At 48.0% G+C, this 14,119-nt stretch overlaps 4 protein-coding genes across 4 annotated transcripts; 1 reads left to right on the forward strand and 3 right to left on the reverse strand.

The window, feature by feature from the left end:
• Positions 1 to 9,951: 9,951 nt before the first annotated feature.
• Positions 9,952 to 10,380, reverse strand: CLAFUR5_07163 (uncharacterized protein; the record flags this gene model as incomplete). The annotated part of the gene is made up of 1 exon (XM_047906311.1): positions 9,952 to 10,380. One exon carries the CDS (start codon positions 10,378 to 10,380, stop codon positions 9,952 to 9,954), a length of 429 nt encoding a protein of 142 aa, XP_047762854.1.
• Positions 10,381 to 10,634: 254 nt separating this feature from the next.
• Positions 10,635 to 11,126, reverse strand: CLAFUR5_07164 (uncharacterized protein; the record flags this gene model as incomplete). The annotated part of the gene is made up of 1 exon (XM_047906312.1): positions 10,635 to 11,126. One exon carries the CDS (start codon positions 11,124 to 11,126, stop codon positions 10,635 to 10,637), a length of 492 nt encoding a protein of 163 aa, XP_047762847.1.
• Positions 11,127 to 11,373: 247 nt separating this feature from the next.
• CLAFUR5_07165 (uncharacterized protein) lies at positions 11,374 to 11,973 on the forward strand (the record flags this gene model as incomplete). Its single annotated transcript, XM_047906313.1, has 2 exons — positions 11,374 to 11,424; positions 11,542 to 11,973. The coding sequence occupies 2 exons, from the start codon at positions 11,374 to 11,376 to the stop codon at positions 11,971 to 11,973; spliced, it is 483 nt and encodes a 160-aa protein (XP_047762848.1).
• Positions 11,974 to 12,699: 726 nt separating this feature from the next.
• CLAFUR5_07166 (60S ribosomal protein L33-A) lies at positions 12,700 to 13,217 on the reverse strand (the record flags this gene model as incomplete). Its single annotated transcript, XM_047906314.1, has 3 exons — positions 12,700 to 12,797; positions 12,861 to 13,057; positions 13,177 to 13,217. 3 exons carry the CDS (start codon positions 13,215 to 13,217, stop codon positions 12,700 to 12,702), a joined length of 336 nt encoding a protein of 111 aa, XP_047762849.1.
• Between the last annotated feature and the right edge of the window lie 902 nt (positions 13,218 to 14,119).

The following is a 14,119-nucleotide window of genomic DNA, read 5'->3' on the forward strand; positions in this document are numbered from 1 at the left end:
CTAGTACTGATTCGCGGGCCCTTACGACTACACTAGCGATGACCTTCTATACTAGGTACTATACCGACTTGCCTAAGTAGGAGGTCCGTAGTCCCTAGATGTATAGGTCGATCGGCGGTATAGCGGTCTCGTGCTTAAGCATCCTCGTTAGTATCGACTTATATACCCCGGTGACCTTCCTTAGGCATTAGTTTTGGATCTTCGCTAGCGGCGCGACGAGTCCCTTCGATAGGTAGGCCCTCTCGCCTAAGGACTATACTTAGCTACTATAGGTAAGGACTAGCCGTATAATAGCCGTATATAGAAGTCGTGACTACCGGAAGTCCGCCCCCTATATAGACGTAGTGAGCCTCTAGTATAATGCTATATTCTGTTTAGCTTTCCGTAATATTGCCTATACGTGCTTCCTCTACCGTAGCGCCGGGTCTACCTATAGTCCGAGGATCCTAAGCTGATTTGCCGGGTTAGTCGTGTGCCCCTATATCTAGATAGAAGCTTGCATATTATGGAACCGTAGCCGGCGCGTAAAGTGTATCAGATTGTACTTTTCTAGGGCAAACCGAGCCCCGTACCTCCTAGCCTAGTCCTCGTAGATCTTGTGCTTCTCTTCTAGTAGCCTATAGTTCTCCTTAGTCGAGGAAGACTACGCTAGGATGTTTATGTCGTCTACGAAGCCGCTCGTAGCGGTGTTCTGGGATTCTAGGGCTAGGAGTAGCGTCGCTATAAAGAAGAGGAACAGAATAGGTACTAGCGTTAAGCCTTACGGGATTCTAGTATAGACTGCTTAAAATAGGCTTCTATACTAGCCGACTAGGATCGACGTACTACGGTTTTAGAGGTAGGACCGTACGAAGTTGACAAGCCACTTAGGGAGTCCTTTCGACCTTAGGATATAGAGTAGCCGCGGGTATAACACGTAGTCGAAGGCTCCCGATATGTCTAGGTTAAGTAAGGAAGCTACCTTGTCCCTATTCTTATACTAGATAGCCTTTACCTAAGAGGTGATAAGTTCTATCGCGGATAGCGTCGATCGCTATAGGCGCGTACCTATCTAGGTGTCCGGGAGTAGGGAGTGTTCCTCTACCGCCTCGGAGAGTCTCGTTATAACTAGCTTCTTAAGCGCCTTCCTAAGAGTGTTAAGGAGCGCAATTAGGCGGTACGACTTCACCTACGTATAGTCTTCCTTCTACGGCTTGCGTAGGACTACTGTCGTCGATTGTTTAAAAGCTATCGGGTAGTACCCGGTCTATAGGTAGGCGTTAAAGATCGCTATAACTACTAGGGCTAGTTGATCTCTACACTTCTTTAGTAGCTCGTTTGGGATCCTATCCGGCCCCGGGGCTTTCTTCGCCGGTAACTTCCTTAGTATAGCGGCAACTTCTCCCTCGGACACCTCCTATTAGACCGCGATGCTAGGGGCTAGGGGAGTAGAGCTGTTTATATCGCTTAGATTAGCCTCGACTAGGGGCGGGAAGAACTTGCTAGCTAGTAGACGCGCCTTAGCCTCGGGGTCGCTAACCGGGCTACTAGGCGATTATAGCGCTAGGATAGAGAAGGAGGGGCCCTATATAGGGTCCTGTCGGGCCCATTTCGCTAGCTTCTATATCCTCTCTAGCTTACCGGCGATTTATTCTACTATAGCCCTCTAGCCGACTGCTTTCTCCCTTCGTATTATAGCTTTCTTCTGTTAGTATGCCTCCCTATATACGTTCTAGGCCTCCTCGCTATAGCTGCTCGTCTATACCCGGCGGGCTCTCCTTGCTTCTCTTACTACCGTAGTGCACTCCGGCGTCTAGTATAGTTTAGACTATATCGTTAGTTAGGTAAGCGGAACGTAAAGTAAGGTCGCTTTTCTTATTTCGTCTATTAACCCCTAGACTGCTTCGTCTATCTCGTCTTTACTGTTATATTGCTACTACGCGATCTAGACTAGCCTCTTAGAGTTATCGAGGTACGCCTAGATATTAGCCTAGTAGGCCTTTCCCTAGTTTAGCTTAGGGGTTCCCGCTAGTGTACGTTATATCTATATCGTAATAGAGGTCCTGACTAGTATATAGTCTGACGACGCCTCGAGTTTATATTCGATCCTATAGTAGGTTACCGTATAGTAGTAGCTATCTAAGATCTAGGAGAGGTCGATCGTACCTTAGAGTCCCCCTCTCTTCTAGGTGCCTAGGTCCTTCGGGGTATTAAGGGCAATTACGTTGCTCGCTATTAAGTCGAGTACTTCGTCGGCTATAGGGTGCGGCTACATAAGGCTTTCCTAGGAAGGGTGGTGTATATTAAAGTCTCCTACTACGATATAGTACCCTTGTCTCTTAAGCGTACTGTCTAGGTGTCTATAGACCCCTAGGTCGCGGCTAGACCTCGAGGCTAGCGGTTGTATATATAGGTTGTGTATCTAGGTGCTACCTACGTAGAGGGAGGTAACATCGCCCCCGCCTTCTTCGTCTACGTAGTACACTACCTCCTAGTCGGATTCTAGTATATCCTTACTGACATAGAAGCACGTACGGGGTCTACCGTCGCCTCGTAGGTATGTCGTATAGCCTAGTGACTTATAGGTTGTTAGTCTCTTATAGTACGGGTTAATCTATAGCTCCTAGATTATAAGGACGTAGTGGACGCGCGGGTCCGCCTCGTATAGGAAATGGTTCTAGACTATATCCTTGCTATAGTTAACGTTATACTAGATGATACTAAGCGTGTCGAGGCTAGTTATCGGTATCGACAATTATTTCCTCTATATCGTCCTATGTCCTACTACCCTGTACGTCCTAGTCTACGCCTATCGGCTATGTACTAAAGGGGAGCCGGGCCTAGTTAGATTCCCTCGCCGTAGCTAGTAGAGCACGTAGCCTCCCGTACGCCCTAGGTTGCGTATCCTTTATATCGTTCTCGGCCCTAGGGCGCTTATGCCCGACCGCCGCTAGTTAGTTCCGGTATAGGCTAGCCTTACGGTCGCCGTAGAATCTTAGGGCGACGGTTCTATTTGTGATTGCCTTGTTTTTCGCTAGTTTCCGCTATAGGCATTCCGTACTATACGATAGGTAGTGCCCCGGACAGTTCGCGTACCGTCTCGTAGTCGATATATAGTCCCTAGATATATAGTCTCCTATATAGTTCGAGTAGGCCTACTTGTTTATACACGTATAGGTTTAGTGTCTATACTATTAGCATTTGAAGCATTAGAGGACACGAAAGGATAAGGAGTACTTTTCTACTATCTTAAGGCTATATTGCTAGACTAGGCCTTGTTCTATCGCTAGATCCGCCGCTTTCGCGTCTTATAGCTATACTATTAGCGCCGAGGCCTTCTTGCCTTCTAGCCATTTCCTATAGAGCCAAGTCGCCTTCTAGATTAGAGAGTTAAGAGTGACCGGGTTGTCCTCTTAGAGAGCGCGTAGGTAACCCTAGTTAGTTAGGTTAAACTCCTTAGGTATGTCGTAGACTAGGATCGTGAATTGTTTCGTTAAGACCTTCGCTAATGCCGTAACCTTAGATGCCTACTATAGCTATGCCTCTAGGTACCTCCTAGTAGTAGTAGAGCTAGTATAGATCTATAGAGTGCCGTTAGACTATTAGTTCACTACGACTACCCCTAGTTAGTTAATTCGTTAGGCGAGCTCCTTGTTCGATAGCTTCGCAACTTCGGCCTAGTCTTCCTTTGCTATAATACGGATCGTAACTACATCGTGCGTTAGGCGGGGGCCTAGTATCGATGCCGCGACCGATGCCTAGCTATAGGGGTGTTGATTCCGGGTGGCCTTACTAATCGCCTAGGACGTCGTCCTTATTTCTTATTACCCTCGGTAATACGACAGTACAAGCGCCGTACGTAGCTAAGTGATCATTACCTATAGAGACCGGTAAGGGAGCTAATCGTTAGTTTCTATACTTTTTGCGTCCTCTATAAGTTACTACTAGTTGTCTTAGGGGGGCTTCGCCTATAGGGCCGTAGGCGCCGTTAGTACCGTAGCCTAGGCTACTATTGCCTAGGAGTTGCCTAATGTAGCTAGGCACCTCCGCGGCGTTTAGAGCTGAAGAAATAGGGTGAAGAGAGCTTCAAGCTATCCAGATTGAATAAGGTAGAACTCCCTTAGTCCTAGGGGTAGTGGCCTACTTTGTATATCGTTAGAATAGCCTTAATAAGAGCTTTCGAATATGTCTTGTTTTAGCGTAGAGATCGATAAGCCTTTAGCCCCGTTTAGCTAGCTATATACCCTTACATATTATTACCCGTAATAATACAATATAGAAAGGCTCGAGGCCTTATAGATTCTACTTCCACCTCTCTCTTTCTTGACTAGAAATTCATACGTAAATACACAATACCCCTGATCCCTTAACGTAAAGCCGACGACTAATACTAGGAGATAGAACGGCTACTACACGGCAGATTATATACGCGGCCCTTATAGACGTAGTTATCGGCGATTATTACGAGCAAATATTATACTACGTTACCGACCTCGAATATAACATCGTCTTTAGCCTACCGTAGCTTATAGCGTACAACCTAAACATCTTCTAGGAGATAGGCGAGGTGGCATTTAGATCGAATTACTGCTTTAGTCACTGTCTATAGAATAAGACATCGATAACAGTATAATCCCTAAACTATCGCGAGAAGAAGAAGTAGGTACTAGTACGGTATAGACTAGAGCCCTTTACTAGAGAAGTAGCGAGCTTCATAGTAGGAGGGGCGGAGCTAAACGTCTTATTATATAACCTAGAAGATATAGACGATGAAGAAGTGGACTACTAGGGCGTTTCTTAACGCGCGTAGGGAATATACGCGTACCGGCCTAGGGCTAAATGCTTCTACATTATGCCTACTAGGCGTAAGAGCAACAACGGAGAGCTTAAGCTAAGTATAATAGCTACTAATAATCTAGACCAATTCTTGAACAATTAGTTTAATCACAACCCGAAGGAGAAGTTACCGCCGATATACTACGATATTACGGACGCTTTCTTAGCTAAGGATTATAAAGGACTCCTACCTTACCGACTAGGCGTAGATTATAAGATTTATATTAAGCCTAATAGTCTATAAGAGCCACTATACCGCAAGCCCTACGGCCTAGCTAAGAAGGAGAACGAGGTAGTTAAGAAATAGCTAGACGAGTAAACATCTAAAGGGAAGATACGGAAAGTAGGGCAAAAGACGAGCTAGTCTCCTACACTAGTACTAGTAGTACGTAAGCCTAGAGGTAGGCTACGTGTTTATATCGACTATAGAGGATTGAATACGATTACTATTAAGGACCGGTATCCGATTCCCTTAATATAAGAGACGCTTAACCGTATATACGGCAAGAAGTACTTCACGAAGCTAGACATTATAGCAGCCTTTAACAAGTTACGGATAGCTAAAGGGCACGAGTAGTTAACGGCGTTTACGACACGATACGGCATCTACGAGTGTCTAGTGCTGCTATTCGGCTTGTATAACGGACTAGTATCGTTCTAATTATATATTAACAAGGTCTTATAAGAACACCTAGACGACTTTGTGTCGGCCTACCTAGATAACGTACTTATCTTTAGTAACACCTTAGAGGAGCACATTGAACACGTACGGAAGGTTCTTACTAAGCTACGCGATATAGGACTTATAGTAGACATCGACAAAAGCGAATTCTACTAATAGAAGGTGAGGTATCTTAGGCTAATTATGACCCCTAACGGTATCGAGATAGACCCCGAGAAACTCGAATGTATTTAGACATAGGAAGCTCCTGAGAACCTGAAGGATGTCTAGGCCTTCCTTGGATTTGCTAACTTCTATAGGCGGTTCATCGAAGCATTTTCGCGTATAGCTACTCCTCTTATAAACCTGACTAAGTCGGACGGACTAAGCAATCATAAGAACAGAAGGATTTAATAGTTACTAGATTACTAACGAGCCTTTAACAATTTGAAAGCTACGTTTAGTAAAGCCGGTATGCTCGTACATTATGTGCTAGGTAGGGAAACGGTAGTAGAGACAGATTCTTCAGATTTTATAAACGCCGGCGTACTTTCGTAGTATAACGAGAAGGGTGTACTACATCCTATAGCCTTCTACTTAAAGAAGTTGAGTCTATAGGAGTACAATTATAAAATCTATAACAAGGAACTGTTAGCTATTATTAAGGCTTTTAAGGAATAGAGACCCGAGCTCGCCTACGAAGTAGATAATAAGGACTTATAGCTAGTTAAGATTTATACCGACTATAAGAACCTAGAATACTTTATAAAGACAAAGCAGCTGAATCGGCGACAAGCGCGTTAGGCTAAGTTCTTGTTATAGTTCAACTTCAAGATAATATACCGTCTAGGACTTTAAGGTATAAAGCTAGACAGCCTAACGAGACGTAGCTAGGACCTTCCGTAGGGGGTAAACGACCCTCGGAACTAGCATTAGTATTAGACATTGCTACCTCCTAAGCGATTCCTTAAGATCGCTATACTATAGGCAATAGTAGAAGATACGCCGGAAGAAGAGGAACTAGTACAGCTAGACCCTAAAGCTAAAGAGTTTATGCCTATAGAACGAGATACGCCTACTAAACAACCGGCGACGCGTAAAAGTCAACGGGAAGCCGAACTCAAGTATCGAATGTCGACGGCGTACGTAACCGATAACGAGCTTAAGACCGCGATTAAGGACCTATAGAAAGACCGCACTCCTACACTACTATAGAGAGCGAAGATTCACCTAGCACACTATAAAGTGGATAGCGACCTACTATATGTTCGAAATTAATACGACGGCTAGAGCTTATAGGTACTAAATAACTAAGCCTTATAGACTAGGATAATCAAGATAAACTATGACGCTCTAGTAGTAGGCTATCTAGGACGAGCTCGTACTTATGAACTCGTAGTACGTAAATTCTACTAGCCTAGATTAGCGAGATCCGTACGTAGATACACCGCGAATTACCGTACCTACCGTATAACAAAATCTCTGCACTCCTAGCCACTAGGATTATTATAGCCACTTCCTATTCTAGATCGGCCTTATAAACATATTATAGTCGACTTCGTTATCGGACTCCTAGACAGTACTCTTAACGGTATAGTCTATAACAACATTATAACCGTTACTAATAGGCTTACTAAGGAAGTCGAGCTGATCCCTATTAGCGTAATGATAGTATAGAATACGGCAAGGCTTTTCCTTAAACATGTGTTCTGTCGGCGCGGGTTTCCTAACACTATTATATTAGACCGTAGTAAGCAGTAGGTTACTACCTTCTAGAAGAAATACTATAAGATGCTCCGTATAAATCGTAAGCTAAGTTCTTCGTATCATCTAGAAACTAATAGACAGTTAGAACGTACTAACTAGGCGATAGAACAGTATCTTCGTATATTTACTAATAAGGTATAGGATAACTAGGCAGAATAGCTATGCCTTGCTTAGTTCGTAATCAACAATTACCTGTCCGAGACTACTAGTATGTCGCCGTTCTACGCTACCTTAGGCTATAACCCTGAGTTTATAGAGCGAGTTGACCTAAACGCTAGAAAGGAGGGAGGACTAACTACTCTCTAGCGACTAGATACGCAATTAGTAGAAACCTTTGTATGTCGAATTTGCGAGCTTTATAAGCACCTTTAAGAGAATATACGAATATTATAAGCTCTCTAAGTAGAAGTAGCAAACCGCTACCGAAGTATTCCTCTAGACTATAAGGTAGGTAATTAGGTATATCTTAGTACTAAGAACATCCGTACGACTCGACTATCTAAGAAGCTAGATAGGAAATATGCCGGCCCTTACTAGATTACGGAAGTCATGCCGGCTAGACTCTCTTATCGACTGAAACTATTAGACGCTCTAGTAGGACTTAATAACTACTTCTATACCTCACTACTATAACGAGCCGACTACCCCAATTTCCTACTACTTAAAGGGCAGTATCTAGCGCCGCTACTACCGATAACTATCGAACCTAACACTACCGAGGCTGATATAGCAGCCGATATAGTAGTAGCACCTACGTATATATACGAGGTAGGAAAGATCCTTAATATATATACCCGTAAGCGGGTAGGTAAGGTGAAGAAGGGGTATAAGCGTAAGGTAGATATATAGTATAAGGTGAAATGGGCTGGATATTAGAACGAGGAGGATAGTGAGACCTAGCAACCTATAGAGGACATACTTAAACACGCGGCCGCCGCTATTATAGACTTTCACTATAACCGGCCGGAGTTGTCTACGCCTATAGGCTTCGTAGCTCTATCTAACTAGTCCCTACTAGCCACTAAGGTGCTCGGGCTCAACACGATCAGGGTCATTCCGAAAGACACCGTTACGAATAAGTCGCCTCGAGCCTTACCTCTAATAGAATCTACTCCGTATATATTCGATACTCGAGTAGAGCCTATAGAGCCTATAATAATACCTAACTTTAGTCATAAGGATCATACGCGAGTGCTAGCCGAAGACAGACGTAGGTCTAGGGCAAGCTAGCTAACTAGGCAACATGTTTCTCGAAGGAAGCCGGTCGAGGATAGTCTTAATAGAGCGAATGCGATGTTATCGGATAACGACAGGGCACTAGAGGATGATTAGGCGTTCGCGCGATTATAGAGCTCGACAGGCAAGTGGCCTCACAAGGTGGATAACGCTCAGAGGACTGAGGCGTGTTTTGGGAGGGGGGATACTGTCACGGGCAGCCCGCGACCCCCCACTGTAGCTGCGTCGGCCCGGCTGAACCGCGGACCTTCCGCATCGGGTTAGCGCGGCTTGGCTTTGCTTTATAACTTCGCCGCGCCTCGCGCTCCTCTTTCGTAGCTTCGTAGAACAACAACTATCTCGTTCGGACCCTATGATACGCGCGCCCTTACACTGCTAATGAAAAGGCAGGCACTACGATTTTACTCCCAGATTCCGACGACCAGAGAAGAGCCAAGTTTTGTTACCAACCATGATCATCCAACAAACATCCAGCGTCCGCCATATTCCCCAATTCCTCCGCGGATGAAAGTTCCCACCTCAAGTCTGAATTCAACCAAGACAGCGTTTCGAACTAGCACGAACGCGCCTCCTCAATCTACGATCAGTACTTCCCTCGCAGTTCTGCAGCAACCCCTCCTCATCAGAATCCAAGGGACCTGCCAAATTGTTACTGGCTTCGAATGCCATCTTCAAGTCTACCCACCAACACGCCGTGTAGGGGCACTTGCTGACCAGATCAGCCGCAGCTTGAGCCCCGTGGTAGCGAGCTGTGCGCCGGACGAAATGACAGCATCGACGAAGATACTCGCTGGTGTAAGGTTCTGGGATAGTGATTATGGTGCCGCGGGTCTGTGCTAAATATTGTCGGCAGAAGGTAGTGTAGTCGGGGAGAAGCTTCTCGACTGAGGTGTCGACGGGGTTGTTGGTGAGGAGGTGCGATGGTGTGGAATCTTGAGGTGCTAATGAGAGGAGGGTGGAAGGGCTTGGTTTTGTTTCATGGGTGGTGGACTTGGGTGAGCAGTGCTGGACGTCGGTTGAGTCGTGATGGGTGCTCATGATGATAGAGAGGTCGATGAGTGCTCGTGGTTTTGGGGCAGAAGTGAGTCTTGGGCACAGGTATGTCTATATGGTCTGAGAAACGGCTGGATACTGTTCACGACTGCTAAGATTCAGGCGCGGAACGATGTCTTCATCATGGTATGGCTATACTAGATGCGATACTTGCACGGATTCACGCTCAGATTCCGCATACGGAGTTTTGGGGAATATCAGCATTCAATCACAAGACAAGATCGACAACGAGGTAGAGTACATGAGGCCGCACTATCGCTCACGGGTCGCGCTACGATATCATCTAGATTGATCTTGTGCCATAGCCTGCTAACAACTGATCAGGAGCAGAGACTTCATGAAGTACACCATCCCTTCCTTCGCCTTGAAACATCAGGGACAAGACATGCTAGCTATATACACTCATTCAAAGCAACCCCTTAATCCCTGGCGATATCCTCCGTCGTCGCAAACGGTGCTCGTCCCTGGCTAGGAGCGATCCACATTGCTGCCCTTTCCTTCTCGAACTGGTCAAACCTCGCCTGTTCCAGCAGTTCGCGCTCAATGTTGACAAGTCCATGCAAGGTTGCGCAGCTGTCAACCGTCCACCAAGCAGTAAAGGGACGATTGTTGATCAGATCCAAAGCTGCGTCAGTTCCGTGGAGACGAGCTTCACGGCGCACAAAGCGGCAACAGCTACGCAGGAAGACGAAGAGTGTTGGTGCCGGCAGCGTCCATTGGCCGTGGGTATCGGCGAGTATCTTCCTGCACCAGCGTGCGTAGCGCGGAAGCTCGTCTTCGACCCTGGGATCGACAGCATGATCAGTTTGGAGGTAAGAGTGCTTCGAGGAGTTGGTGATGGTTGTCATGATGATTCTGTCGAGCGTGTGATTGGGGGAAAGTAGGAAGCAAATGGTGTTTTATGCTCAAGGGAAAAGCTCTCCGTGTTCACAGTGTCTATCGCCCCAGCTAGCCTTCACTAAGACCGATGGCAACTGTCTCAAATGCAAGACGAGATGTGGCATTCAGCACGTCAAATGGACTTGCTACATGCTATGGACTATCGAGAGCCTCGCCGGGGACAATACCCACGAGAGAGAGACAGAAAATGCACGCACCTGGCCTATCGCCTCATAGCTGCCAGTGCCTCCGGGTACTTGCGCGCCATAAAAGCCATGCGACCACCCACCGCGTCCATCTCAGCCTCCTCCTCATCCTCATCATCCGACTTCTCACACGTACCAAACCCCATCGCAAAAGCCATCGCCGCATTATCCCAAGCCATCCGAAAAGGAACGTAGGAACGACTTTGGATCGTCGTCACGACAGTCTCGGGTCCTGCAATTCTGGCATGTCGCCTGGCGGCCCGTACTGCACGTACCAGAATGTCGTATACTATCTCGGGATGGCAATCCTCGTTGTACTGCTGGCGCCACTCTCGTTGGATTTCGCCGTGGCCCCAGCGGAGGTAGTCAGGGAGCAGGTCCTCGATTGCGCGGTAGACTGGTCGCTTGGTCTTGAGGCAGGTTTCAAGAAGTTCCTCGCTGAGACCGGGGCCTGCGCTTGGAACAGGGGCTGCTAGAGCGTTGGCGTCGGGAGCGGCGTTATCTGACATTTTGAACGCGACTGGAACGGGCTGATGTCGTTGTTGCGCTGGATGTTATGGTCGATCAGTGGAGGTTTGATCAGGTTGCTGTGTTGCCGGGAGGATGATGTTACTCCCCGTAGTTTACGTACCGTTCTATAACTAACTGGTTGTTGAAGGTCGCGGTCTTCACCATCCGTTTTTGGTCAAAGCTCTAGGTGGCGACGATGTGATTGCAACTGTGACAGACCATATTTGCCACTCCCAGTTCGCAGACATGTTGGTGAAGAGCAACCCCGATACCTTGCAATGGTCACTATTGTTATTTGTGAGAATCATTCACAGGAGGGCAGACCAAGACGATCGATCTGAAGCTCCCAACTCACCAATTCCCTGTCATCACCAACCAGTACCGCAATCGTCAACATGCTCGACGACGCACTAGCTGAAGCAGTGTATCCTCCCCATCAAGACGCACCAGCAGCGCCAGCAGGTGCTCCTCCCGCGGCCGACAACAGCGATTGGCTCAAAACCTCGCGCCCAGTTGAAGTCCGTGGAAGACCTCTTCCCCAAATACGTACAATGGTGCCGCGACATCTTCCAAAGGACCGCACTGGAACAAGGCGCTGAAGGAACACCCGAAGAGTTCCTCAAGATCATCATCCCCCGCGCAGTCCGTCATGTCCGCCTCATCGCTCGGATTGAAGGCGCCGAGTCTGCGATTGACTTCATGAATACTGATGGTACTAGTCCGTTGCACTGGGTCATGTGGAAGGTACGGAGAGAGTGGGAGCAGGGGAAGGAGGCAGCGGAGAGGTCGGAGGACGATGATGAGATGGATGAGGAGTTGCTGGACGAGATAGGGTTTTGGGGGTGAGGGTGAGAGGCCAGGGGTCGATCAGGCTGGGTAGAAGTTCGGTATGTGCGACAGGTCCCCGATTTCACGGCACGCAACTTGGTTGCTCAGGAGTTGAACATGGTGTTGAGAGGGCAGGTCGGCAGTTTGAATGCGGTTTCGGTCCTCGGAAAGTGTTACTCGATCTTGAGAGCGATGTGGTAGTCTGGCCATTGACACCTGGTCAAGACCACATGGGAAAGTGAGGTCGGTTTCGACTCATCGAGTGCTTGGCCGCGGTCGCAATGGCGTCCTGTCGTCCTATTCGGACTGGCACTCTTGTCCTTCGCCTTTGTTGGTTGGTCACTCAGCATGGAGTCGGTTCTGTTGAGGTGCCGTAGTATCCTATGATGTCAGCAATTTCCATGCATGTACACACATGTAATCTTCCAAGCTACTGCAGCACTGGTATCTCGTAACCTTTCAGGTTCACACTCTTTGCAAGCGCGTTGACAATTTTGACATCGGAAGAGGTTTCGTGGTTTTGGGCAGCATGTACAGCTCTTTCTTTTTCAATGCACTCCGTTCGTTGTGAAGGTGGCCGGCCTTCGACCATATTCCCAGGTAGACGCCGTCGCCCAATGAGCAATGCCTGAGTGCAGAGCTGTTCCTGCTCGCTGCAACTACTGTTCATTGACTCATGCCCATGCTGCAACCAAAGTTCTCGACCCAATCCCCGCCCATCGCTGAAGTACGTCGTCGAACTCGTTATATCGCGCTTGGGTAGAGCATGATGCGCACCATGGCGCCGAAGGACTTGGCCGGGAGGTTGTTGCGGAACTGTGCTCTCACGAGGCCGGAGTTGCCTGAGGGTCCTGTTAGTCTATGTCCTGTAGCCTTATTACCACATATTCCATGATATCACATACCGTGTGTCCGAGTAACCTTGCCCCAGATGACGCGGATCTTAGTGCCTCTGATCTCCTTCTTGCCACGGTAGACGTATGCGATGCGCTTGCCCAGGTAGAATGATGCGCCCTTTGGCTCGTCAACACCCTCGATCTTGATGAGCGATGTGTTTGGGTTGGTGTTGCGCTTGCCACGCTGGTACGAAAGGTGCTTGCCCCTGTTCAGACAGCATTAGTATCCTGTGCAGTGCCTCATATGCCTCTTCCAACATGTCCCCAAAGACCGCCTCTCGATATTGATGTTTTGGGATTCCGGGCTCGGTGGTGGGCAACATACTTGACGTATAATCTGTGTCCCTTTGCGTCGGCGGAAGACATGGCGGCGGTGTTGTCTGGCGATCGTCGTCGGGTCCGGGTATTGTCGTTGGGAGATGTCTCTTCGAAAGCGATGACCTTGAGCCAAGCCAAGTGCCAAATGAGCGTGTGTGTGTCGGTCGGAACATACCGAAGGCACCAAATTTTGATGCCTGACAAGCAATCTACGCCACCAAGGGCCCTCGACAAAAGCGCACTTGTTTCTTGTTAGCGACAACAATTCAACAACAGCGCAGCGATTGCTTGTAGCGAGGAAGCATTGTAGCGCGCGCGCCTCTCTACAATAGAATATAGGCCGACGGTGCTGGAAGTGGTTTGTACATACTTTCGGCGAAGCACGGTGGCCACCTTTTACATTCTTATCACTTCTATGGTTTTGCAAGCAGCGGCACTCGTCACGACCACCTGGCCAAACATAGCAACCAGGAGCGTGACCCCGCGTGCAGTTCTGCAACATACAGGCCCAACTAACGACAGCTCCAAGCACACGTTCTGCGCTCAAGCAGAGAGTTCTCAGACTGACCAAGATGCAACTCCCATCGCAGACGAATGATTCCAAGAATGACACAACAGTCATCTCGGATTCCCTCAGCCTCGACAGCCCCCTTAACGCCGGCCTGCCTTGATCACCATTCTTCGGCATCTGCTCGGACAAGTCATGCTGCTCTGTAATCAACCAGCAGAACAGCCGAAGCAAGTGACTCCACAGGAGCTGCTCCAGGAGTGCTCACACACGGAGGCTGTGTGACTCTGTCTGATAAACAGCGAAGATGTTGATAGCATGTTCACGCAGCAAGGTAGAACTGTGGTCAACATGGATGAATTGCTACCGGGGTCCGGAAGCCGATGGTATGTGGCCATTGGCACTGCCGGCCGCATCTCCGCACCGCAATCAGCTTCCTTGT

This window comes from Fulvia fulva, chromosome 6, assembly GCF_020509005.1.
Source record: "Fulvia fulva chromosome 6, complete sequence".
In the NCBI taxonomy this organism is placed as follows: domain Eukaryota; kingdom Fungi; phylum Ascomycota; class Dothideomycetes; order Mycosphaerellales; family Mycosphaerellaceae; genus Fulvia; species Fulvia fulva.